At 41.0% G+C, this 27,752-nt stretch overlaps 1 protein-coding gene across 1 annotated transcript; it reads left to right on the top strand.

Moving 5' to 3' along the window:
- The first annotated feature begins 719 nt into the window (after positions 1–719).
- Positions 720–26,892, top strand: CWF19L1 (CWF19 like cell cycle control factor 1). Its single transcript, XM_082631633.1, has 14 exons — positions 720–830; positions 3,882–3,966; positions 5,197–5,275; positions 5,888–5,989; positions 7,721–7,935; positions 9,849–9,967; positions 12,253–12,337; positions 13,967–14,107; positions 15,013–15,127; positions 15,885–15,964; positions 20,928–21,137; positions 22,736–22,855; positions 23,519–23,616; positions 26,461–26,892. The coding sequence occupies exons 1-14, from the start codon at positions 808–810 to the stop codon at positions 26,603–26,605; spliced, it is 1,617 nt and encodes a 538-aa protein (XP_082487759.1). The 5' UTR covers positions 720–807; the 3' UTR covers positions 26,606–26,892.
- Positions 26,893–27,752: the final 860 nt, after the last annotated feature.

The following is a 27,752-nucleotide window of genomic DNA, read 5'->3' as shown; positions in this document are numbered from 1 at the left end:
GCAGTTAACTTGATTTTTCCCAAAAAAACATTGTAGAAGTTGTGAGGAAAATCAGAACTTTGTTGTTCTTCCTTAAACTTATTTTAAGTTTTAGTTAATTTTGAATTGCTTGGCTGCATTTGGTGAGTCTCCCGTGCCCCTCAGTTGTCAGGAACTCTTCCATTTCCTTAAACACTGTTGTCTCCAACCAAGAAGGCCTGAATTCTCCAAAAAACTCAATGTCATGAAAAACAAAACTAAAAGGTAGGTGGGCTATTGTAGATTAAAAGAGACTAGAGGGACTTCCCTGGTTGTGCAGTGATTAAGACTCCGTGCTTCCACTTGCAGGGGGCGCGGGTTCCATACCTGGTAGGGGAAATAAGATCCCAGGTGCCCTTGGTGTGGCCAAAAAAATGAAATAAAATAAAATCGTGTATTACAAATTTCCCACGTACTCTCATTTTTTTTAAAAATATTTATTTATTTGGTCTGTCTTGCCCACGAGAGTTACATCATTAGGTTGGGGCCAACATCGTGCAGAGAGCTTTCTAGCAATTCAATAATTTCAACTGCCCCCAACTAAAAAATTACAATCGGAATCTTTTTCGTCCTTTGTCCCTTCTTCTCCACGCTCCTGGTTTCTTGATTCCTGCTCGAGGCAAAACCATCTGAGAGAGGCATCTGTCCCTCGGCGCTCTCCGTAGGTAAATGAGCTTTCATTGGCTGGGAGCGCTGACGTCTTATCGTAGTGCGGCCGCCTTTTCCGGAGGAGCGTGGGTTCGTTGTGCCTGTTTTCGGTGGTCGTCCCAATCCAGGCTATAAGGGCAGATGGCTGAGAGACCGCTGCGCCTGTGAGTGACCCTGAATCTGAAGAGCGCGCGGGCGCGCGTGTGTTTGTGTGTGTGAGAGAGAGTGACCCTGAGCCTGAAGCGTGTGTGTGCGCGCGCGCGCGGGAGCTGGAGGGGGTTTTCTAAAGACAGAAAGACGGGGGCTGAAGCCCGGCGGCTGCAGGTGAGCTTCGATCGCGTCTTTTTGCCTGGCCACTGCCGGCCTCTTTTCCTGGCCGTTTTCGCTTCTGAAGAGGGGGACTCTTGGCGACACTCGCTGAGAGAGGAGGAAGCTCGTAGCGTCAGGCCTCCTCCATGTTAGGCCGTCTTGGTCTCTGACATCATTTCCCCTTCGTTTCTCGCAGTATATTTACTAGCCAAAAATTGTAGGCATGGGGCCCATTGATGGGCTCTGGGCAGTGGTCGACAGGAGAGAAAGACAGGGCCTTTGCCCAGGCGCGCTTTTTGAGGGGATGGTGAAGAGAGGACTTCCATTCATTCATTCAACGGTATTGATTGAACAATTGCAGTGCGCCGGGCACTGTGTTAGGCGTTGCACAATTGGAGTTCCTGACCTAATGGATCTTACAGTTTAGGGAAACGTATATTAATCAAAGAATCCAGATAAATGTTGAATTACGGTCCTGATAAATGTCAGGAGGAAAAGGTTCACGGTTCTGGGAGGGCGTATAGGGTATTTGGATTAATGTGAGGAATCAAGGTAGTGAGGATTGAGCCTTGATTAATAGTTTTGTCTTTATCCTAAAAAAGTCACTGGATCACTGGAATGTTTAAGAACGCCTTGGCATGATCAAATTTTCATTTTGGAAAGCGATTCTGGTTGCACTGTGAAGAAAAAATTATAGCCAAAGTAGAAAACAGCTAGGATTAGATAGCGTAAAGGCAAAGGAGAAGTGCGGGGATTCAAGGTTTATTAAGGCGAGGACATCAACAGGGATTGGAGGTGGTTTGGTTATGACTGAGAAGGTGTCAGCATTGTCCCGGTCCTAGATTTCTTTCTTCAGTGGGATAGGAAACACTGGAAGAGGGCCCAGAGGAGGAGATGATGAACTTTGAGGTGTCTTATGATGTACAAACTGGACAATGGCTCTCCCCAAAACAGAGATAATTCCATGTGACACCTGCTATGAGAGAGGAAGTGCAGGATCCTGTGGGAGCACCAGGATTTGGTGACTGATAGGGGCTGGAGGGCTTCCTAGAAGAGGTGGTGCTCAGAAGATAAGTGAAAGTGGTAATAATTTATTACAGAGATTGCTCTGAAAAGCTATATGGGTTTCTGAAGTTTTGAGAAGAGGACTTGCTGAGCGGTCAGGAGGGCTTTAGAGATGTGATAGGCCTTGAAGGATGGGAAAATTTTAGACCCAAGATGGGTAGTGTGGGACTGTTAGGAGAAATAACTACCCCAAGGCAATGGCAGAGACAGAGAGTGATCAGATCGACAGTAGGGAAGGTTTCTGTTATGGAAACTTGGAGAAAGCATTGGGAAGAGAGATCAGGGACTTGTGGAAAGCTGTGGTTCCTCAGGCAGTGGAGTTGTCTTAATGTTTTTGAGGAAAGAACATTAAACTGCTGGCTTTACGTAGGGTGGACAGGAAGAAGGGAGAGAATTAGAGGAAATGTAAGTATATTCTCTGCATTGTATCCAATACCAGATTCACTGTATTTCTCTCTGATTCTGCCTCTGAATAAACTACAGGACTCCCAGTTGCTCAACCTTGTAATTATCCTCCATTCCTACTTCTCCACTCCAATTTGTGTTCAAGTCTTCAGTATTCTAAATTTCTCGTCTGTTTCTCTCCTCCCCGTCTTCATTTGACGTTGCCCTCTTTGCTGGTATTTTTGCTTATAGTCATTTGTTCCTCCAGACCATCTTTCACTCTGTTACTAAAATGATCTTTCTAAAACAGTTATGATCGTTTCACTACCCACATTTTCACTACCTTGAAAATGTTCAGTGGTATGGACAGTAAAGCACACCAGAAAGACACACTGACAAAACAAGAACTATAATATTTCAAGATGAGCTAAAAGACATTAAGAAAATGATATGAGAAGTGGAAAAACCATGTAAATCAAAAGTATAAAAACTCAGAAACGAGATTATAGAACAAGTTACCTCACAACTTAGGGTCAGTCTGCCTTACAAACCTCAGGTCTTGCCAATTTCTATCTCCCTACCCAATAACACTTTACACATCCCTCCTATTATTGCCCTTTTTCTTTTCTTTATATATATATTTATTTATTTATTTATTTATTTATTTTTGCGGTACGCGGGCCTCTCACTGCTGCGGCCTCTCCCGTTGCGGAGCACAGGCTCCGGACGCGCAGGCTCAGCGGCCATGGCTCACGGGCCCAGCCCAGCCGCTCCGCGGCATGTGGGATCTTCCCGGACCGGGGCACGAACCTGTGTCCCCTGCATCGGCAGGTGGACTCCCAACCACTGCGCCACCAGGGAAGCCCTATTGCCCTTTTTCATATAAATTTATAACTATCAGCATACCTCCCCTTCCCTGATTCTGTACTCTTTGAGGCTTGAACTGAGTCTCCCTCTTCTTTATACTCCTGACGTGTCCTTAGCGTAGTACTTGGCATACTGCACTTAGCAAGCATGTTGTAGATGTCCTGAGTGTGTTTGTTGAATGGATGAATGAAGCCCTGTGCTAAGATAGTGGTAGTGGAAATGAAAAGGACAGGATGACTTTGAAAGATATTTGTCAAAAGGAATTGAGGAGACGATGACTGGATGGGGGATTTTTGAGTCTTGGTAACCAAGTTGGCAGTAGACTCAGCCACAAAACTTGGCAAGTGAGAATAAGCTGGTTCAATTTTGGAGGAAATGATAAGCTAAATTTTAGATATGGTGAAGTTATTGGTGAGGCCTTTAGGTGGAGCTGCCCAGTGGTCATTAATAGTTCACATGCTGTGAACCTCTCAGGTAACCTCAGAGACTGGATCACATATCTCCCTAATCCAGGAAGACTAGTGTATACCAAACCTGGCAGGCCTATTTGTGTGTCCTGCATTGCCTTAACATTTATGTCTTGTTTGCAGCTTGGCATGTGGAGATGTTGAAGGAAAGTTTGATGTTTTATTCAATAGAGTTCGAGCAATTCAGAAGAAAAGTGGAAACTTTGATGTAAGATGTTTCTTTTTACTGCATTTCATTTGACTGTTGTAATCAAACACAGTAAAATAAAGTTTGGGCTCCTTTATACGTTCCTCAGTCGAACACATACTCTCCTTTTTTGTTAGACTGAGTTCCTTTTTTTTTTTAAATGTATACAAATTTATTTATTTATTTTTGGCTACATTGGGTCTTCCTTGCTGCACACAGGCTTTCTCTAGTTGCAGTGAGTGGGGGCTACTCTTTTCTGCGGTGCGCAGGCTTCTCATTGCCGTGGCCTGTGTTGTTGCGGAGCGTGGGCTCTAGGTGCGCGGGCTTCAGTAGTTGTGGCACGTGGGCTCAGTAGTTGTGGCTTGCGGCCTCTAGAGCGCGGGCTCAGTAGTTGTGGTGCATGGGCTTAGTTGCTCCGCAGCATGTGAGATCTTCCTGGACCAGGGCTCGAACCTGTGTTCCCTGCATTGTCAGGCAGATTCTTAACCACTGCTCCACTAGGGAAGTCCGAATTCCTTTTCTGAGCATGGGAATTTAGTAGCTGAAAAGTGGTGTGGGAAGGGAGATGTGTTTACTGTAGACCCTTCTATGCTTTTTTGAATTTGAATTCTGTTACTTTATTACTGTACGCAAAACTGAAAACAGACTAGCAGAACCTCCCTAAGTGATTCTGACCCTGGGTTTGGGAAGCACAGATCTATTTCATGGGTATATGGTATGAGTGAAGTCAGATAGCATATGTGCAAATGCTTCACAGGCTGAAGAGCCCTATGTAATTGTTATGTGTTGTTGCCAGCTACACTGTAAATTTTTAGAGTACAGAAGAGTATTCTAGATATGGGGATAATTTGTTCATTGGGTTAAAGGTTGAGTAAGGCAACAAGCAGGAAATGTGTCCTTTATGCCCTGTATCTCTCAGGGTATCTAATATTGTTTTGTATTTTGCAGAGAGATTTTTTTAGGGTTGATTTCTCCATTTTCCCCTGACCCTCTTGTCTCTTTCCCCAGCTTGTATTTGACATCCAAGGAGCCAAAATTTAGTAATTTATAAAATCAGTAACTACTACAATTGTTGTAAAAGAATTATTTAGAAATTCTGTAAATTGATTAAGGAAATTCTGTAAATCGATTAAGGAAAAAACTGAGATCATTAAATAGGATAATTAGCTCAATAACATTATTATCAATTAATTATGTACTATTTGATATTATTAAAAAATCTCATATATCTGTTTAAAAAACTCATTTTAGCTGCTGTTGTGTGTAGGAAATTTCTTTGGCTCCACTCCAGATGCTGAATGGGAGGAATATAAAACTGGCATCAAGAAAGGTACAGAACTTATTTTTAACATATGATTTCTAATAAAGTTTCAAGGCTACATGGTTCTTGCCTAGTTGTTTTTCACACATTAGTGATTGAAGCGTTTGCCTTTGAGTTCTGCATTGACCTGGGAAGAATGCCTATGTATCTAAATGTTCACATTTTGAATTTGGTTGGATTTAGTTCCAGAAAAAGAATTCTCTTCTCAGTAGGAAGGAATTGAATAATGCAACCATATGTGTTCTTTTTTTCCCCCAGTTTCAGTGTTTTTTATTAAGCTCTTTGGGGTCTGTGTTTTCTTAACTATACATTGACCATCCTCTCTAAGATGTTACTTCATCAGCCTAGTGATACCATTTAGTAGTCAAGCCACAAGGTTGGTTGTAGGATATCCTATGTGGTGACCATGTTCCATGTATAGGATTGCAGACTCTTTTTGGCCGTGCCATGTGGCTTGTGGGATCTTAGTTCCCGGACCAGGGATCAAACCCGTGCCAGGGAATTCCGTAGGATTTCAGACTCTTTACTTTTGCTACGAGTGTTTTTCCTATGGGGATACAGTTCTCAGGTTCCAAAGCAGATCTGGTAACTAGCTGGTGTCATGTCTGTTTCTCTCACTAGCTCCTATTCAGACATACGTGCTGGGTGCCAATAACCAGGAAGCAGTAAAATATTTTGAAGATGTTGATGGGTGTGAATTAGCTGAAAACATTACTTATCTGGGTAAGTTGATATCTTGTGTGTTTGTAATGAACATAATGTGTCCCAGGAATTAGCCTCCCAGGAAATTTGTAGCTGGATTCATCTGCCATTACTGCCTGAGAGAATGGGGATCAGGGTTTTTTTTTTCTAAAGTCAGTGTCTATACCTTTAAGACTATGTCATTTTTCCTATGTTGTCTCCCACCTCTCCCCAATCTCCTTGTACTTTCACAACCCAATATATACTCTTTCAGCCAACTAGAGGAATAAAATATTTGACTACAGTGTTTGGAGTACTTCAGGTATAAACTGTGTTAAAAAAAAATTCTATGTATGTGGTCTCACCATATAACATTGCTAGATGTATACAGCTTATTTGTTAATTGGACTCCTAATTTGCTATAGCTCTAGGTTTCACTGAAGTTTTGAAAAACTCAAGTTTTTAGTGCTGATCCTTGGGTTTTTCACTGCTTTTGGCCTTTTTCTGATTCCAGGTCCACTCTTCAATTCCAGGTTAAAATTGTTGCTCCACAACCCCCCGAAACTCTTAGTGGTTCTTTCAGTGTCTGGCTATTGTAAAAAGCCAGACTGTCAAATTTTGCTTTTCTCCTCCACCTGCTCCCCTCCCCCCACCACTGCTGCTTCTTGGATCATTCAACTCATTTTTTTCTAAAATGGCTTAACTGGTCTTCACATTTCCTCTCTCTCGGTCTCTCATTTCTTTAGAAAGCTTCTAGATTTCCTTTGCTATAAATGCTCTTTTTATAGTTTTGTGTTTTTTTTTGTTTTTTTTTTTTATTTTTGGCTGTGTTGGGTCTTCGTTTCTGCGCGAGGGCTTTCTCTAGCTGTGGCGAGCGGGGGCCACTCTTCATCGCGGTGCGCGGGCCTCTCACTATCGTGCCCTCTCTTGTTGCAGAGCACAGGCTCCAGACGCGCAGGCTCAGTAGTTGTGGCTCACGAGCCCAGCCGCTCCGCGGCATGTGGGATCTTCCCAGACCAGGGCTCGAACCCGTGTCCCCTGCATTGGCAGGCAGACTCTCAACCACTGCGCCACCAGGGAAGCCCCTATAGTTTTTTTATTAGTATGTGTGTTCCTTTTTACTTTATTATTCTTTGTTAGTCAAAATGTGTGTTCCTTTATTAGTTAGTATGTGTGTTCCTTTATGAGTTAGTATGTGGAAAGAGCCATTTGAGAAGAGACTCAGTAGATGAAAGGGAAGTGAAAATTGATGGAACAAGATTCTGGCGGCAACAAGAAGGAAACGGAATCAAGGGCACAAGCTATGAATAAATTTAGAAGATGGCAGAGTCTCTTAATTTTTCCAAAGTAATTGCTTTTTCCAAATCTTTTCCTTCATTTGGAAGCTTCTGCCTTCATGAAGAAGTACATTTATTCTAGACTATAGCTTACTCACAGCTGCAATTATTTTTTTTTCTTCTCAGTGCCTCTCCCTGTATCCAGGTGTCTAGATTTCTTTTAGTCCCTTTGGAGTCTCTAGAAGGCAGAAAGCCTTTTTCTTAATCAGTGCTTCCTAGGTTTTTTCATTTGCAAGGCACCTGGGGCAATCAGACTGTGGGCTCCAGCAGCCTTTCCATAAGGACTGCTCTTACTTACTGAACAGGAATACTGTTGTAGCCATCCAACATTGAGACCTAGGAGCTGGAAGTGGGGCATGGGGAAAGAGATTCATCACCATAGTGACATTTCATTCAGCAGTTTGACTAAAACTTGTCCATTTTTCTTTGAACCCAGGTCGTAAAGGTGTCTTCACTGGAAGCTCGGGGCTGCAGATTGTGTACCTCAGCGGGACAGAGTCCTTAAATGAACCTGTCCCAGGTTACAGTTTTAGTCCCAAGGATGTGTTTTCCCTGAGAACAATGCTGTGGTCAACATCCCAGTTTAAGGGTGTTGATATCTTGCTCACATCCCCGTGGCCCAAGTATGTGGGGAACTTTGGGAATTCTTCTGTGAGTAGTGTTTGTTCAGTTGGAATTTCTAAAAGCAAATTGCAGTGGCTTAATTTGAGCTTTTTGCTCTTTATGTGACTATTTCAGCTCTTAGTTCCTTTCAGTAGAAATCTTTTGTGAATTTTTCGGGTTACTTAAAGCCTTATTGGCTGACCAAAGCAAAAGTTTATCTTAACGAAAGCACGATTCACTGAAGAGAGAATGCTGAAGTCTTACTTATAAATGAATTTTTTTTTAATTATATTCTCTGCTTCAAGTACCCTTTCTCAAGCTTCTTCTTAAGTTTTGAGGGGTCACTAATTTTCAGTGAAAAGATTTATAGCTAGTGGCAGCTCTGCAGTTTTTTTCCCCCTTTCCATTCCAGATTATATCTTTTTGGCTATCAACATATTTTAAAAGGTGGAATCATCATGGGATTGAGGATAGTGATCTAAAGTTGGGAAACAATATATTGAAAACTTAGTACTTTTCTAATGGGAAAGCTTTAATGTTGGAATGTATTGGAGCATGCCATGGCGTTCGATCTAAATATTTTTGTAGGAAGAGGTTGTATGCCAGGTTGGTGAGTGACAGCTACCATGGGAAGCTACCTGGGTGGAAATCAGCCTAAGGAAGACCTTGAAAGGCTGTATGTGAGAGCAGAAAGCATCAGCTGAGCTTCAGTGAAGGAAAATGTAAGAATGCATTTAGGGACAAATATCAGTTCCTAGATGTAGAGTTATCAGAGATGATCCAGAAAAGGGCCTTGTAGACCACTCTGCCAACTTTAACATAATGTGTCCATGACTAAAAAGGCCAAAAAAATACCAGCCATTGTCAGGATTTTGAAGGGAGAAGGGACAACACTTTCTTCCCCTTCCACAAACCTATGGTTATTCTTCCACTAGTATACAAGAGGCAGTGCTGGTTGCAGCATAGAGAAGATACAGCAGAACTAGGAAAGATCCAGAGAAAGACTACTAAAGTGATGATGGGAGAAAGACACGTGACACTCTATAAGGAAGAATAAAGAGCAGTGCTACAGAAGTTTACAATTTTTGATTAAAGTAGATTTTGATGAAATTTATAAGTAATCATACAAGGTATTTATAGGGGAGAAAACAGTATATCTCACTAGCCCCTAAGGTACTGCAACTAACCTCAAGGCCAGTTCCCTGCCCTTCAGCAGACACCTGAAGGAGGCAAGCATAAGACAAAAGGAAGGTTTTGCTTTACTTAGTGGAAAATTAACTCTGGTAATTTCTTTATTTCCAGTTAATACCTTCTCTTAGAATGAAGTTCATAAATAATGTTATGGATGAGAGAGCACATAATTTATTGTTAATGGAAGCTCTGGGAACAAGCCTAACTTTTGACAGACTTTGTATTACAAACTGTGGCAAGGGCATGGTTGTGCCCTTCCACAAGCCACACCTTCCTTGACTGATTGTATGCTTATGTGATGAAGTCCTTGAATGTTCTATGGCAAATATTCTATGGATCCTAGGGACCCTGAAAGCTAGCTTTTAATTTTGATCTTCTGCAATGACTATGACTGTCTGCATTGTCAGAACTACAGGAGCCCAATGAAGCAAATTATAGACATACTGTCTGTGGGCTCCAGAGAGAGTGCTTACTTTCCAAAAAAAGATTGTAATAAACCTTGCTTTGGGTATTAGTATGGAGGAGTTACCTTCTCCCTTAACCTCTGGCTTCCAACAACTGTTCCTATTTCTGCATTTGTAATAGCCCAGTTCCCCTTAATGTGTTGAGATTTCTCTGATTGCCATAAGTATGGAATTCATGACGCAAATCCTACTGCCCACATTGTAGCCACATAAATATTCCAAAGACATTTCAAAGTGTCTTCTTATATCTCTGCATTTCATGATAACTCTTAGGTCTGTTATGATGACTAAGTTTCTATTTACTAGGGAGAAGTGGATACCAGAAAATGTGGCTCTGCTTTGATCTCCAGTCTTGCCACAGGCTTGAAACCAAGATATCATTTTGCTGCATTGGAAAAGACTTATTATGAGAGGCTTCCGTATCGGTGAGTAGCATTTCATTCTTTTTGGTTTTTTTGAAGAATTTGCCTGGATTTTCTGTGTAAACTTCTCATGTTCATTTCAGCCATATAATATCTTGGTTTCTTTTAGTTACTCAGGCATGAAATGAGTGACTCTCAAATCATTCCACTTCTCTGAGTTTGGTTTCCTAATTCTAATACAAGGGATTGGATGATACTGTATCATCCAATGTATCATTTAAAGCCCCTTAAAGGTTTGAGGGTCTGACATAACAATGCTGTTTAATTATCATAGCTTGATGTACAGTAAGTCCTGTTTTGATCAGGTTAAACGGTTACTCCTTGTATAGTCTTAAACTCAGGATAATCACCTAAGAAGTATTTCAATTTAGGAATCAAGAACTTGTATCAATTTTTTCTCTCTCTCTTTTCAGTATAGCTTGGAGATGGAGTTTTTAAAGGATGTATTATGGAGAAAATAAAACCACTGTTTTATAAGTAATAGAGCTAAGTATAGTTAACTCTGAAAGATCTTCACTTTAAAGGCATGGGTAATCCCTAAAATGATTTATAAAAACCTTTTTTTTTTAATATACAAAAGCAATATATGTGTTGTTGAAAGTTCAAAAACTATAGGTGAGCAAAAAGAAGAATATAACCCGCCTTTTCCCTATGATCCCACAGCCTAAGATATAACCATAGGTACTACAGATTTTTCTTTTATATCTCCATATATGCATTCCAGAGAAACCTCTTGTTCTCTGAAACCATTCACTAAAAACAGAAGGGTTATAGGAATAAGCCACTGAAAACTTTTAAGGATCCAAATATACATTTCTCTGAAGAACATAAACCAGTGGCCAATAGGCACATGAAAATATGCTCACGCATCATTAGCCATTAGGGTAATCCAAATCAAAACCAATGAGATACCACTTCTCACCCCACTAGAATGGCTATAATCAAAAAGACAAATAATAAGTGCTGATGAGGATGTGGAGCAATTGAAGCCCTCATACATTGCTGGTGGGAATGTAAAATGGTACAGCTGCTTTGCAAAAATATTTGGCATTTCCCTACCATATGACCCAGCAATTCCACTCCTATTCCAAGTGAAATGTAAACATAGGTTCACAAAAAACTTGTACACAAATGATCATAACAGCGTTATTCATAATCGCCAAAATGAGGAAATGACCTAAATATCCATCACCTGATGAATGGGTAAATAAACAGTGGTATATCCATATGATGGAATGTTATTCAGTAAGAAAAAGGAATGGAGTACTGATATAAGCTACATGTGTGAACCTTGAAAAGATTCTAAATAAAAGAAGCCAGACACAGAATACCACATATTACATGATTCCATTTATCTGTAGTGTCCAGAATAGGCAAATCCATAGAGATAAAAAGTAGATTAGCGATTGCCAGGGGCTAGTTGGAGGAAAATGGGGAGTGACTGTTAATAGATTCAAGGTTTCCTTTTTTAGTTGATGAAAATGTTCTAAAATTAGATAGTGGTAGTGGCTTAGTAAATGTGCATATGCTAAAAACTGGTGAATTGTATGGTATTTGAATTAGATCTTAATAAAGCTGTTAAAAAAAAAAACCAACAAAAAACCCTGTACAACTTTTTAACCAGAGCTGTAACAAAAACCCATAACTATCATAATAAAAATACTGGCATTTTTTTTCCAGGAAACATAGACACTCATGTATTTTTATATTTTTCCTAAGAGAATGAAATCATGCTATGTATTACCATTTGAAGCATTTTTTTCCACTTAAAACTCATTTCTCTTTGTTTTTCATTATTGTAGTTTTTTATTACACAAAAGAAGAGAGAATAGTATAATGATCCCTCCTGAACCCATAACCTACTTCAGCAATTATCAACATTTTGCCAATTTTCCGACTCTTTTAAAGCCAAATTTAGAGTTTTTTGTGCTTTTCAAATACGTGATCTCCTTTTTTTCCTAACAGCAGCCCTAGGAAGTAGGGGTGATTATTCTACTAGATGGACAGATAACATCTGAGATGTTACTGGTGGTAATGTAGTGATAGACTTAGGACCTGTGCTTTTTTCATGGCCCCATGGAGTCTACATATTTCATAATTGCAGATCAAAAGTAAAGTTTGTTGGTGGGAAGTCCCTGGCAGTCCAGTGGTTAGGAGTCGGCGCTTTCACTGCTGGGTTCAATCCATGGTCAGGGAACTAAGATCCCGCAAGCCTCGAGGTGCAGCCAAAAAAAAAAAAAAAAAGGTAAAGTTTGTTGGTAACCTATTATCTTTCCAATATATTATAGAAACCACATCATTCTGCAGGAAAATGCACAGCACGCCACCAGGTTCATAGCTCTGGCAAATGTTGGAAATCCAGAAAAGAAAAAGGTAAATTTTGAGTATTTGGTGTTTGGTTAATATTCATTGTTTGCCTGATAAATGTTCCTCTTGCCCAGTTTAACATTCAGATCTTCTCTTCTCCCCAACTGTGATGTCCCAGTACTTCAGTGACTTTACTCTTTATAATAATATGGTAATGAAAGGTCAGGTTTCCTTGGGTCCTTTGTAGGAGATTTTAGAGAAGGGTTTGGGAAAATCGGCCCAGGGGAACAAAGGCAAAATTTCAAATGAATGATGTCTTTCTTCCCACATCCCTGTGGTCGTCTCTATGGGCATTTTTCATGAGTTTGACCTCAGATGGTACTCTTGCTTTGCTTCTTTTAGCAACTTCATTTAGCAGAAATAATAAAATCTTCCCAAGGATTTACCTAAGCCCTCGTTGGCTTTGGCAATCTTAGTGATACCTGGAATCTGTCTTTATACTGGAAAACAGTACAGGTGAATGAAAGAGGGTATACCAGAAAAGTATATTGTTCTTCTCACTTCCCTGAGAGCATTTCTGATTCTGTAGGGCCAAAAGCAGGATATTGTGGATTGGAATAGCTAAAGATCAGAACAGTCAGTCATGTGGGAAAATACATAAATTATCTGAAGATTATCCTACTATAATATGCCATAAACAACGTACATGCAAAAGGTAAACAAATACCTATTTTGTTTTTTCCATAATATCTTAAACTTTTAGGCCCAGTGCATTCTTAGCAAGTTCAGATTTGTAATTTTTTTAACTTCCTTCCCTCCCTCCCTTCCTTCCTTTCTTCCTTTTTTTAAACTGCCCTTTCAAGACTGAGCATCACTCACAGTATTTTTAGTCTATTGCTTTACTTTCAGGGACATGTTAGCCTTAACCCTAAGCAATGCATACTTCACTCAAAGAATATGCACATTTTAAAATTTGGCAAGTATTAGTAAATTCATTTCAAAATTTTGTTCCAGTTTACACCCCTACCAGCAGTGTATGTCTGTTTTCTCAGTGGGTAGTGTCAAATTTTTATTAACATTTTTTTGCCATTCTGATAGAAGAAGGTTGTGTATCATTGTAAATTAGTTGTATTTCCCTGATCAGTAGTGAGGTTAAGCATCTATTCATATCTCACGTAAAGTTTTCAGTATCTGTGCCATTAGTCCATGGTTTTAGATATTTATGTGAGTATTTATTTCTTTGCTACTAATCCCTAAGAAAATCTATCAGCATATACAGCAGAAATTGTATAAAATCAGGGGGAAACACTAAGTTGTCCAATAGTTTTCATTAGAAAAAGAGAAGGGCAATGCAGTGACTGTGGACAAAGTGCACAAAGATAAAGGACCCAGAGACAGAAGCAATTTGTCTCCAAGCGTTATGGAGCAAGTCCCTCTGGGCCTTGCAGTGATAGTTGTTTTGTGTAAGGGCTGGGCTTTGATTAGTTGCTTGTTACTTCATCAGCCCTTGGTTTGCCCCTGCAGAGATCACTGAAATGGCATTGCTATGGATTCTCTGAACCACAGATGGGCTGGTTGCTGCTCTTTAATCTTACTCAGTTTCTGAAGCTTTATGTGAAATTTTATAATAAAATAGGTTGATTACATTTGCATAAACAGTATTTCCCTTAATATTATGTTGTTCTTCTCCCAAAGTATCTTTATGCATTCAGTATTGTTCCTATGAAACTAATGGATGTAGCAGAACTGGTTAAACAGCCTCTAGATGTCACTGAAAACCCTTACAGAAAGTCTGTGAAGGAAGCATCCATAGGAAAGCAAATTCCTGCCCCTGAGGTATGTTCTGACTGAGAGGTGGCATTTTCTGGGCAGGATTGCCCATTACAGATGTCCTTTTCCTGGTTATAGTTTAATTCATAAGGCAAATTTAATCCCTCGAATCTAAATCTTTTTTTTTTCCTTTGGGAAATCATGCTGGTGATTAGAAAGCCTTAGTAGATTTCCAGTAAGCTCAATGTGTTTTTGTTTTGTTTTTGTTTGTTTTTTTAATTATACTTTGGGGTTAACAGTTTCATATTTTTAGTCTTTCATTGTCTAAACTTGGTTCATATGTTGGGGTTACACATATAAAGTCTTTCCTTGTCTAAAGTTAATTCTCTGTTCTTAACTTTTCAGGCAAGGATCCAACTGCTTGGTAGCAATGTAATTTGTGATTTTATAATGAGTGGTATAGGTGAATAAGATTTACTCTGAAGAAATTTCTTAATAGCAGACTTTTCTGAAATTCGTTTTCCCTTCACTAAAGCAAGGAATGTCAAGTTTCCTTACTAGTATGCATGGTCTACTTTCTCAGACTTTTTTTCTTATCTTTTTAATTAAAACTCAGAATTGTTTCACCTGTGAAATTGTAAGACTGCACCATGGCCCTACTGAGAGAGAAAGGGAAAGGAATGTGGGTGGATTCATGCTGTTCTGTTTTAGGCAAGAATTGCTGTATAACTTGCATTTTAATTCAGTTTTCCAAAGGGATAAATTTGGTGGTAGCTTGGATAAGTGTTGAGAGGTATGACTGAGAGTCCAGGCATCAGGTTTGGGAAAATATTTTTCTTCTCTAGAATAGGCAGAAAGGGCAGGGAGTAAAGACATGACATGGCAGGAACATTCCCTTGTATGTGGATGGTTGGCTACTTGTCTAAAGGTTAGTTTAATAACATTTACTCTTCTACCTTTGGCTGTTCCAGGAAGATTCAGCCTGTCAGTTTTTCTTTGATTTAAATGAAAAGCAGGGAAGGAAGCGTTCATCTACAGGCAGAGATAGCAAGTCTTCTCCTCACCCAAAGCAGCCTCGCAAACTTCGTAAGTACCTTGGTTCCAGAGGTCTCTTATGTGAGCAATAACTGTTATTTTGGGTCTTGTTTGGGAAGCAGCATTGCTAAGAGAGCCTCTTCTGGCAGAAGAAGATTGTATATTGAGTCATTAGGACCAATAAGAAAAATAAAAGAATGCAAAGGTGGCCTGACTTTGAGGCTATCTGAGGCTATTCTTGTCAGAGCTATGGAAAAACCTCCTTTCCGTCATGTCTGTAAACGTAAGGTTAAGAGCCTACAAAACCAGTATGGGTTTATAAAATAATGGAATAATCAAACTGGTAGAAAAGACTTACAGCTATTACATTGAGATCCTCTTTCTCCACCCCCTTGTTTCAAAGATGAAGAGGCTGACTTCGGGAGGGTACACGTACTCCCAGGGTCATGTGGATAGCTGGTGGCATGACTAGAACTAGAACTGGGGCTCCAGACACCCAGTTGAGTGTTCTCTCATTGCAGTTAGTTGCCAGTACATGCTACTTTAGTCAATATATGGTTATCACATGGATCACCTACCTGTGGATTGGTTACAAATTCAGAACTTTTAATAGAGTTTTAGTTTAATTGATAATGGTGATGGGGGCAGGGGTCATAGTGGGAGCACAGCAGACCCAGTCTGTTGGGGCAGTACCGTGTACATATCAGTGTTTGCAGGATACAAAGATCAGACAAGGCTGAATTCTGTAGGGTGGTTATGTGCTGGAGTGCTTGGACCATGGTAACATTTGTCTTTCTTCCACATGAAGCTCAGCCTCCAGGACCCTGCTGGTTTTGCCTTGCCAGCCCTGAAGTGGAAAAGCATTTGGTGGTCAACGTTGGCACACATGTGAGTTACTTCCATGAACCTTTAACAGAGGAGACACCTGTTTGTTTTCTGTTAACTTTATTGAGTCATAATTTACATATCATAAAATTTACCTACTTTAAGTGTGCAATTCAGTGATTTTTAGTTAACTCACTGATTGTACAGCCATCACATAATACAGTTTTAGCTGTATTCACTGTAATCACTCCAATAAGATTCCTCATGCCCATTTACGGTTAGTCTCCATACCCACCCACAGCCCCAGGCAACCACTAGTCTTTTTTTTTTTTTTTTTTTTTTTTTTTTTTGTGGTACGCGGGCCTCTCACTGTTGTGGCCTCTCCTGTTGCGGAGCACAGGCTCCGGATGCGCAAGCTCAGCGGCCATGGCTCACGGGCCCAGCCGCTCCGCGGCATGTGGGATCCTCCCGGACCAGGGCACGAACCCGTGTCCCCTGCATCGGCATGCAGACTCTCAACCACTGTGCCACCAGGGAAGCCCAACCACTAGTCTTTTTTTTTTAATTAATTTATTTATTTATTTTTGCTGTGTTGGGTCTTCGTTTCTGTGTGAGGGCTTTCTCTAGTTGTGGCAAACGGGGGCTACTCTTCATCGCGGTGTGCGGGCCTCTCACTGTCGCGGCCTCTCGTTGCGGAGCACAGGCTCCAGACGCGCAGGCTCAGTACTTGTGGCTCACGGGCCTAGTTGCTCTGTGGCATGTGGGATCCTCCCAGACCAGGGCTCGAACCTGTGTCCCCTGCATTAGCAGGCAGATTCTCAACCACTGCGCCACCAGGGAAGCCCGACTAGTCTTTTTTGTCTTCATTTCTGTCTGGGCATTTCATATAAATGGAATCGTACAGTGTCTTTGTGTCTGGCTTCTTTTACTTAGCATAATGTTCTTGATGCTCATTCATGTTGTAGCATGTGTCAGTTTTCTATTCCTTCTGGTCAAATAGTATTCCGTTGTATGGATAGACTACATTTTGTCTATTTATTCGTCAGTTGATGGACATTTGAGTTGTTTCCACTTTATGGCTATTAATGAACATTTGCATACATGTCTTTGTGTGAACATATGTTTTCATTTCTCTTGGATAGACACCTAAGGAGTGGAATTGCTTGTAATTTTATGTTTAACTTTTTAAGATACTGCCAAACTATTTTTCAAAATGGCTACACCATCTTGTTTTCCCACCAGCAATGTATGAGGGTTCCTGTTTTTCCACATCCTTTGCCAACATTTGTTATTTTCTATCTTTTTGACTAGAGCAACTATAGCAATTCTCCTGTGGTTTAGTAGAGCCAGTTTCACAAGATTGCTCCTCTCTCCCTCCTCTCTGACAAATAGGTATGGCTCTCCTAGGGTGATGTTTTTATGTAATTCTTGAACTTTATATGTTTTTATTTCATACTACTTGGGGTGATGAGTTGCTTTTTTGAATTACTATTTAAAACAAGGATTTTCTTTTTTCTTTTAATTAATTTATTTATTTTTGGCTGTGTTGGGTCTTCGTTGCTGCGCTCAGGCTTTCTCTAGTTGAGGTGAGCAGGGGCTACTCTTCGTTGTGGTACGCGGGCTTCTCATTGCGGTGGCTTCTCTTGTTGCGGAGCACAGGCTCTAGGCGCACGGGCTCAGTAGTTGTGGCTCACGGGCTCTAGAGCACAGGCTCAGTAGTTGTGGCACACGGGCTTAGTTGTTCCATGACACGTGGGATCTTCCCGGACCAGGGCTCGAATCCGTGTCCCTTGCATTGGCAGGCGGATTCTTAACCACTGTGCCACCAGGGAAGTACAAACACAAAGATTTTCTTTGTCCCAAAAAGGGAGTCTTCTGTTGCCTTTACACTCATATTTGGCTAAAAATGTTGATATTCTTTTTTATATCTTCAGATTTGAAAACTTGAGTTTATTAATTTTTATTTGTGATAATTATGCAATGTTGGGAACTGATTTACACTGATTATATAAAAGACTAAAGTGATAAATGCTCAGTTTTGCTTAGTAGTAGAGGATATAGCTTCCTAATGACAGGAATACCCACATCCACATTCCTGGTATGGGTATCTGGGAACCCAAGATAATAATTACAAGATTGCTTGGTAAGCACTGAATCAGACTATGAGAACTGGATGATTTTGAGAAGGATTTTATTCAGGCTGTGGAAAGTTCTGATGAACTATGTGTGTCTCACAGTAAAGTCATCCTATTTCAGATTTCCCCAGATACTTTTCCTTGGGCAGGGCTTGATTAGGTATTAAATGATATTAGTTTTTGATCCTCATTCCTCTGGGATTCATATAGACCATTATCCTTCTTTTTCATTCATTTAGAATGAAAGAAGCTTAATTTTCAGGGTTACATTTGCACCCTAGTCACCCATGACTGGAATTGGCTATTTCCCAAGGCTCCTGAGGAAAATATTTACAAATCATTTCTTAGTGTGTGATGCTTCTGCGGACAGATACTTTCATCCATTTTTCATTGATTTATTCTAATTTTGTTTCCTGGGGATGACCTTTCTCTCAGCTTATCCTGACAGTGAGGGCCCTTTTCTGTGGCCTCCTGTAGACTGACTAGAATCTGTGTCATCTTACACTCTAAGTCACATTCCTCTCCTTCCATTATTGTTTGACTGAAGAGTCCCAGTCATTTACATTTAATTTTAATGTCCTGCTTATTGGCACACTCCTGTCTCTAGGGGGAGCATGAATGGGGTCAAGGCCTGTGACACAGCTGGGCCATAGAGCCTGTGGATGAACTCTTCAGTGGGAAGAGAAGCAAACTTGAAAAACTCTTCTTTTTATAGGAATACCCTTTTTGGATTAACTCTCTTGGATTTTGGTTTCCTCCTTGGATTAGTGTATGCTATCCTTCTCTCCCATATGGTATGGTATGGGAGAAGGCTTCAGAGTGCCTTCTGTTTAGGAAACGTTAGTAGGTTCAGAATGCCATGCAGGGCACAAGAGATTTGGAATGGGTGACTTAGCTCTGTGCTGCTCTGGGCCTCCAGGAGAGATGGCCTTTCCTTTCCATTTATTTTACCTTTCTATTGCCTAGGGTATCTGGCTTAGGGTATGAGCCTAGGGGATAATCAGGAAACCTGTTTGCTTCTCATCTTGACCTAAAGCTAGAGGGGCAAAAAGTATCTCAGATTATGATTGTGGCCCAGCCCAGCACCCCAAGTAGGAGGTCACATGATGATTTTAGCCTAGAGCCTACCTAGTAATCAAGTTTATACTTACCTGTGCTGTCCTTTGTTGTTAGGAACCTCTTGGGAACCTCTGGTGACCTGTGGGTATCTGGCACAGGGCTTGGAGTCCCCTCTGTAGCCACTCCTCTTGATCTCCTTTCATTACATTTTTCCCCTGGCTTTTTCTCTGTCTTTGCCATGCCTTCCTCAAGGAATATACAAAGAAATATGCTAATGGCCCATGGCTATAAATTGGTAAAAGCAGGTGCGGGCTGCTAAGAGTCCAGAATAACTATTGCAAAATCCATGCATTTGTCTATGAGAGAAATACTCATTCAGGTCCTACTTATACATTTGAGATAAAGTTAGAGATAATTCAAGTATAGAACAGATTACAAGTTGAGAGTTTGAAAAGAAGGGAAGAGATCAGCCAAGTGTGAAACTGTTCACAAGAACTAGAAGGTACTGCCTTGGGGGGTGCTATTTAGTCTAGACTAGAAACTTCAGTAGCTTCAGTGCATACCACAGTATAAAAACTGCTGTTTATGGCGGTGACCCACTGACATAAAGGAAAGGCTAGAAAACTCAGGCTTCTAGAGTAACCTTTTAAAACAAACACAATCAAAATGGTTATTTAAAAATTTTTTTTAATGTTTTAGCACATAGGAGGTTTTGATGAACTTTAGTCATCTGGGATATTAACTCTATAGATGTGTTCAGTCCTCCGTGCCAAGGAGATCAAGGATGATCATGCTTTAGTTTGTTTCTGATACTTATCCTGTCATTCTATTGGGCTTTCTCAGTGTAGATGAAAAATAAATGACTCCTTCCTTCAGCCTTAACTTTGAACCCACCACACTAAAAGTATACTTTGGATTGTTTTTCTAAAGCTCTAGTACCTTCATTTGCCTGCATTGATATTCAGTGGCCCTTTCTCTACTCGCTCAGTGTCTTCCCTTCAAAGAATGTCTGAGTGGTAGAGCAGTCTTACGTGTTTGGGTTTTGACAGAAGTATTTTTAGTTGCTGTTTAGCTGCCAGCAGCCATTGTTGGGAACTACAGTTTTTTTGGATGTACCTGAGTTTGAGGTTTCTTCTTCTTCCTTCCCTGTTAGGTTACGTTTGCTTTCATTTTGTAGAGGTTAGTCAGCAGCTTAAGGCTGTAGGGACACTGGATGCTAATCACGTCATCTTCGCCTTTTTCGTGAGCCTAAGAGGTGTATTTAGGGATGAGATTGGCTGTCACTGTAAGGAAAGTGGTTCATTTGAAGTCAGAAGTGGTATCTTTCTGTGGCTGGGGGTGATAATGAACTGAAAAATTGCTTTCAAGTTCGGAGCCTGGGAGGAAAAACCAACCGTTTGTTCCAGTCTCCTTCAGCTCTGGTGTGTTTGTAGCCAAAAGCTGGTCTGCATGCTGCTCATTGGCTCCCAGTTTATTTGATAGTTGCATAGAAATTTGTTGCATCTGGGAACTCCCTGGCGGTCCAGTGGTTAGGACTCCACACTTTCACTGGCGAGGGTGCGGGTTCAATCCCTGGTCAGGGAACTAAGATCCCACAAGCCGTGCAGCCAGAAAAAAAGAAATTTGTTGCATCTAATCTCATTCTTCAGCAGGTGCTTGACAACACTGTTGTTATAACCTCTAAAATTAGATTTTTTTAAGAGGAGAATTTCTACTGAGAGCCTCTTGAGCACTTTTCCCACACCCTTGGGCTCACGCTCTGTAGAGGCTTTTCTCCCTGAAGAATCACGCATGCAGTATTGACGTCTCACTTCTGTGTGCTTCCTCTTCAGTGCTACCTTGCCCTGGCCAAAGGAGGCTTATCTGATGACCATGTCCTCATCCTGCCCATTGGACACTACCAGTCAGTGGTGGAGCTTTCAGCAGAGGTGGTAGAAGAGGTGGAGCAGTATAAGGCTACATTGAGGCGCTTCTTTAAGAGTCAAGGCAAACGATGTATTCTATTTGAGAGAAATTATAAGAGCCATCACCTCCAGCTACAGGTAGGTGGTCTCTGCCCAAGAACTTGGAAGGGCTGTATGGGGACCTGGATATTGATAAATATTTAAATAATGTTGACTTTTTTGAAGTATAGTTGATTTACAATATTGTGTTAGTTTCAGGCATACGGCAAAGTGATTCAGTTTTACATATATATATATATATATTTTTTTTTTTTAAGATTATTTTCCATTATAGGTTACTACAAGATATTGAATATAATTCCCTGTGCTATACAGTAAATCCTTGTTGGTTATCTATTTTATATATAGTAGTTTGTATCTGTTAACTTCATACTCCTAATTTATCCTTCCTCCCCTCCCTTTCCCCTTTGGTAACCATAAGTTTGTTTTCTATGTCTGTGAGTCTGTTTCTGTTTAGTATATAGAGTCATTTTTTTTTTTCAGATTCCACATATCAGTGATGTCATATAATATTTGTCTTTCTTTGTCTGACTTCACTAAGTATGATATTCTCTAGGTTCATCTATCTGTGTTGTTGTAAATGGCAATAGTTCATTATTTTTTATAGCTGAGTAATATTCCATTGTGTATATATATATATATATATATATATATATATATATATATATACACCATACCTTCTTAAGCCAATCGTCTGTTGATGGGCACTTGGGTTGTAGTGTAAATTGGTGCAGCTGCTATGGAAAACAGTTTGGAGTTTCCTCAAAAAACTAAAAATAGAGCTATCTATGATCCAGCACTCCCTCTGCTGGACATATAACCAGTAAAGATGAAAACTCTAATTGGAAAAGATACATGCACGCCAGTGTTCATAGCAGCACTATTTACAATAACCAAGACATGGATACAACCCAAGTGCCCATCAACGAATAATGTTAATTTTAATACTTAATTTTAATTAATATTTAAGTATTTAAATAGTTGATGTCATATTTAAAATATTTAATGTGAATTTTCATATTAATATTTAAATAATATTCATTTAAAAGGTTAAAGAGTTTCTGATGATAAGTCCAGAGATTTTACAGGGATTCACAGGGAAGTGCATGGCAGTACAAGTGAATAGCACAGATAGTAAGTGCCTTGTTGAGAAAAGGAATGGGTAGTCGAGGAAGGTTCCAAGAAAGGTGTGGGCCTTGATAGATAGAGTTTGGAAGAGAGTGGGTATTTTGTGTGAAGCTCAGCATGAGTGGCAGCTCAGAGGTAGGAAATAGTCTCAGATCCTGCCTGGGGCTAGCAGCTCAGAAATTCAGACTGTTATGGATAATTTGATTGTCGTTGTGGTGGTTTTCTTTCTGGCACATTTGTTAAGTTTTCAAATGGGCCTGACTCTGCCACATATATTATATAGGAGCTGGCAAAGGCTTAATGACAAAGAGATCTCTTTCTAGCCTTTCCCACGTCAGAGATGGGCTCCCACATGTGGCAGGCAAGCTCATAAGTTTAAGTCCTTACAGACAGGCTGACATAGACCTGTCTGGCCTGAGGAGAATCTCTGCTGAGGGGTGTTTCTCCACCCCTGTGATGGATTTGCTACGTCTCAGGGACTGTGCAGGAGGCATGACCTCTCTGAGACCTGCATGAAGAATTTCTCCTGCTCCTCCCCCCCGCCCCAGGTCATCCCTGTGCCCCTCAGCCGCTGCGCTACTGATGACATTAAAGATGCCTTCATTACTCAGGCACAGGAGCAAGAGATAGAGATGTTGGAAATCCCGGAGCACTCAGACATCAAGCAGGTAAAACAGGAGGGGAAGGTCATATTCCAGGAGAAGTAAAGACCTGGTTTCTGACATGTTGAGCCTAAGGTACTCAAAGGTGTTTTAAAAATGGGGCTTCCCTGGTGGCGCAGTGGTTGAGAGTCCGCCTGCCGATGCAGGGGACGTGGGTTCATGCCCTGGTCCGGGACAATCCCACATGCCGCGGAGTGGCTGGGCCCGTGAGCCATGGCCGCTGAGCCTGCGCGTCAGGAGCCTGTGCTCCGCAGCGGGAGAGGCCACAGCAGTGAGAGGCCCGTGTACCGCAAAAAAAAAGAAAAAAAAAAATGTTAAATAAGCAGGTGACAATTTGGTACTAGAGCATGGGGTATTGATTAGACTAGAGACGAAGATGGTATTACATCAATGCCTTAATGCTTTCCTGGGAAGAGCAAGAAATTAGAAATTTCCTAAGGCAGGAACTTAGGAAGGTAGGTGCTACTGGGAGGATCTTTGTAATGTCTGCCAGTTTGGCTTTTTAAACTCTAGTTCCACTAAGTGGCTTGGGATTTATATCTGCTCACATCCTTTTTCTTGTGCTTCTAAGCTGAATTCTTTGCCAAATTAAAGCTTTAAAGAGATGGGCTGGGATTTTTGACTTTTAAAGCACTATTGCACGTCCTCATATGACTCTCTTTACTTTAGATTGCACAGCCAGGAGCAGCATATTTCTATGTTGAACTTGACACAGGAGAGAAACTTTTCCACAGAATTAAAAAGAATTTTCCTTTGCAGTTTGGAAGGTTTGTACATTTTTCTTATTTTAAATGTATTTTCACTAGACCTACTCTGAACGAAGTAGTGGGCTGCATGGCCAGTTGAGTAAAAAGCCAAACAAGGAACAGTCCTTGCCCCAAGGAACCAATAGTCTTAGGGCAAGTCAGATGTTTACATATATGACAGTAATGCAATGCAGGATGTGCAAAGTACCATAACAAAGTTTTGAGGAACAGTGTACTTTAGAAATTCAGAGAAGGGAGAGCCCATTTCTACTTGGTGGAAGATGTCATGAAAGGGCTGAAGTTGAGCCTGAGAGAGAGATTTGGAGGGTAAACTTTGACATGTGGGCATTCTAGCCCAAGGGAGGAAAATGCTACTATTAATTGAACATGTGCTCTGTGCCAGACACTGTGCCAAGAGCTTTCCATGCATTGCCTCATTTAATCTTCCAAACTCTGTAAGGTAAGTACTGTCATCCCAATTTACCAGTATGAAGAATGAGGCTCTGGAGGAGTGCCACTAGAACTTTCATGATGATGGACATGTTTTATAAAAGTACACTGTCCTATATAGTAATCACCAGCCACATTACTAGTGACTACTGAGCACTTGAAATGTGGCTAATATGACTGAGGAACTCAATTTTTAATTTCATTTAATTAGGATTAAATTTAAATATGTCAGGCTAGTGGCTTCTATAGTGGACAGCATGGCTCTAGAGTGGTTAGGTAGCTTGTCCATGGTCACACAGTGACCTGGCCTGCTGGACCCCAAAGATGTGAGATCTTAACTCATTACTCTGTAGTGTCCTAAAGGTCTGGATGAGGCTTCATTTTTGCTCCTCATATCATGGAGAATGTGACTGCAGAACTGTACAGGAAGTGGTATAAATTAGGCAGAGAATGAAGGCAGGAATTTGCTGGCAAGAAGAGAGAGTATGGAGGGGAATTGAAAATGTGTGGAACAGGTTATCTGATGCTGGTGTCTGTGATTTGCAGTGGTTTTTTCCCTAGTTAGAACTGAGCTTTGAGTCAGCCTTGAACCCTTTTTGGACTAATTTGGAAAGCCTCCAAGAGATTGCCTCCATTGGATAAGTCCAGTAAATGTAGTTGTCTACATTTTCAAAAAGATAATAAATGAGAAGAAATGCGTTAGGAGCTTCAAACATCTGACATTAGCTTTGTGTTATTGATTCAGCAACAGACACAGTTGTGGACACAGATGACACAGGCACATAAGGTCACAAAGGATAGAGTCTGAATGATTTTGTGCTCTTGGTAGTTGGTTGTGTTTTCAACATTGAGTATTTTTCACAGTAGTAACTTATAGTTACATAGCATTTTACAGTTAACGAAATAATTGAAAAGACATATTTTTTTTCCCTGCTGCACAAGAAGGGTGGTTCTGTCTTCATTTTACAGATGAAGAGGTAGACTGATGGACTGCCCAGAGAACTAGAACTTGAACTTAGGTCCTTTGACTTTTAGAAGACTCATGTGATTTGTTTTCAGCCTTTCTATTTACTGTAGCTTCAAAGTGGAAAATGAACCATACAAATGTACAAATAGAGTTCTTTTCTCTTTTTTTGACAAGAAAGGATTTATTGGTGGGCACAAGTAAGGAGGGGACGGTGCCAAGGCTCTCACGAGTGCAGGGCCCGCCATGTGTCCAGGGGCCACAATTAGGGATGTATTTGACCCCATAGCCATCCGGGATGAGCCGCTTTTCTGCCACCATGTTTTCAGATTCATTTAAACTTAGTTAAAGCCCCACTTCTTGGAGACGTGGATCTTCTGGCAGCCAGGGAACTTGAACTTCGCCCTGCGGAGGGCCTGAATCACATGTTCCTTGTTCTGCAGGAACAGTTGCGGATGGACATTATGACTTGGCCAATGTGGACCCTGGCCACTGTGCCCTGGGGCTTTCCCAAGGCACCGTGCGTACCTGTCTGGAGCCTAGATCGGGGACAGCATGCCAGTCATGAATGCCCACTGGAAAGGGCTGTCTCCAGGGTCCCTTAGGGCAACCCGTAGAGGCAACAGGCTGCATACACTACTAAGGAGGCTGCTGTTTGCAGTCATTGCACACCGGGGCCCCATGGGGAAAAGAGCACAGTCAGCTTAATTGGCTGCAAAGGAGTTATTTCTAATATATCAAAATAAGTAAAAGTATAAAGCAGTGGCATTTAGAAGGTAGCTTGTGTATGTGGTGGTTTTGTTGACATTGAGCCTGTGCTGTTGTGCCTGTGTAGGCCTGAGTGCACTAGAAAGAGAGGCAGAAGGTCAGAGTAGGGTATGAGACTAGGTGCCTGACTTTTCACCTCAGCACACTAATGCCCCGAGATGACAAAACTAGAGTTTAAGGCAGGATGTAATTACAGCTAGTTTGGTGCTTTGATTATGTTGTCTCCATACATCAGAAAACCCTTATTTTGCATTTCATAGGCAAGGAAATCAAGGCACAGTGATGAAGTAATCTGTTCAAGTCACAGATAGCAAGTGGCAGGGCTAGGAATGGAATCCAGTCCCTGATATTTCTGATATCAGGGGCTGCCCTCTTTCTACTGTGCCATGTTGCTTCTCTAGGTACCAATAATGTAGTTCCAAGTTGTTCAGAGAAGTAAATGGAATTTGAGGGGCTAGAAGAGCTAAGACCTGAGCTGGTCACTTATAACAGGCATGACTTTGATAGATAGAATGGCAGAGATGGCTCTCAGGGCAGAGAAAATGGTATGAGCAAAGTCAGAGAAATTTGCATACCTTCTTTGGGTGATGCTGAGTGGAGCTCTCTGGCTGGAGAGGAATCAAAGGAAGAGTGGGTTTTGGACTGATACTGTCCGTTTTGACTTCTTTGTGCTTTTTCTGCAGGGAGGTCCTGGCTAGTGAAGCTATCCTTAATATTCCTGACAAGTCTGACTGGAGGCAGTGTCAGATCAGCAAGGAAGAGGAGGAGACCCTGGCTCGTCGCTTCCGGAAAGACTTTGAGCCCTTTGACTTCACTCTGGATGACTGAGCAAAGGGAAGAGCACTTTGTGAACTTCACAGGATATAATGGCAGCCTGTTTTTTGAGAAACAACAGTCTCCCATGGGGACTGTTTCCCTGCCTCTTTTTTGTGTATTCCCATGGAACCTGCCTGCAGCAAGAGGCCTAAGATTGAATATTTCATAGGAAAAGTCACATTCTAGGATGAAGATCTTATGTTAAAAGCATGTCTGTCGTCAAACTCCAAGTACAACTTGTGTTTATCAACATTTTCAAAAATATTTAAACTATCATATAAAATCCAAATGCTTTTTCATGGTTGGGAAGTGTCTTGTATTCATGTTACCTTTAACCATGGAAATGAAGTAGTGTGTGTGTATAGTAGGAGGGGCCAGGGCTTTAAGCCCAGGTGTTATCCCAGGATCTCAGGTGGCTTCTCACTGAGCAACCCAGGATGGAGAAGGCCTTTGCCATTTTTCTCTTAGAGCAGTCATCTCACTGATATAGAAGAGCTCATTCGGTCCTTCAGCAAATACTTAACTCCTATGTGCCAGGCATTTTTCAGGCTCCAGGAGTATAGCCATGTCCCAGCATGATCCCTGTTGTCCAGAATTTACAATCTAATTGAGAAGAGGAGGGGCAGATTTTTAAAAAGAAGACGAGTTCTCCTTTAGATACTGAGTTTTAGTTGCCGTTTGATAGTTACAAAGTCATGGAGATCTGGTTTGGTGATAGGGCTTTGGGGCTCATCAGGGTATAGGCCATAGGTGAAATTATGAGAATGGATGGAAATAGGGTGAATACAGTCCTAAGCTGAAGATGACTCCCTGAGAAATATCAATATTTAAGGAGTGCTTGGAAATAGAGTGATCCAATAAGTACATGGAGAAAGAGCAGAGAGAGAGAGAGAGAGAGTGATCACAGGGGAATGCCAGATCTTGGAAGCCAAAAGAAAAATAATTGCTCCTATATACTGGGCATTTATGGCCCAGACACTGTTTACTTAATCCTTACAAAATATCTATGAGGTAGGTATTATTACCTCCATTTTTTACATGAAGAAAACAAACTGGCAAACTTGAAGATTATGGAACCTGAAGTTAACCTGCCAGGATTTTTTTTTAATTCAGAAAAACCTCAAAAAGTGAACTATGGGAAACAACCCAGTTCCTGCGA

Source organism: Mesoplodon mirus (genome assembly GCF_964341445.2).
Source record: "Mesoplodon mirus genome assembly, chromosome: 2".
Classification (NCBI taxonomy): domain Eukaryota; kingdom Metazoa; phylum Chordata; class Mammalia; order Artiodactyla; family Ziphiidae; genus Mesoplodon; species Mesoplodon mirus.
The sequence above is the reverse complement of the archived record's forward strand: the minus strand, read 5'-3'. Positions and strand labels throughout refer to the sequence as shown.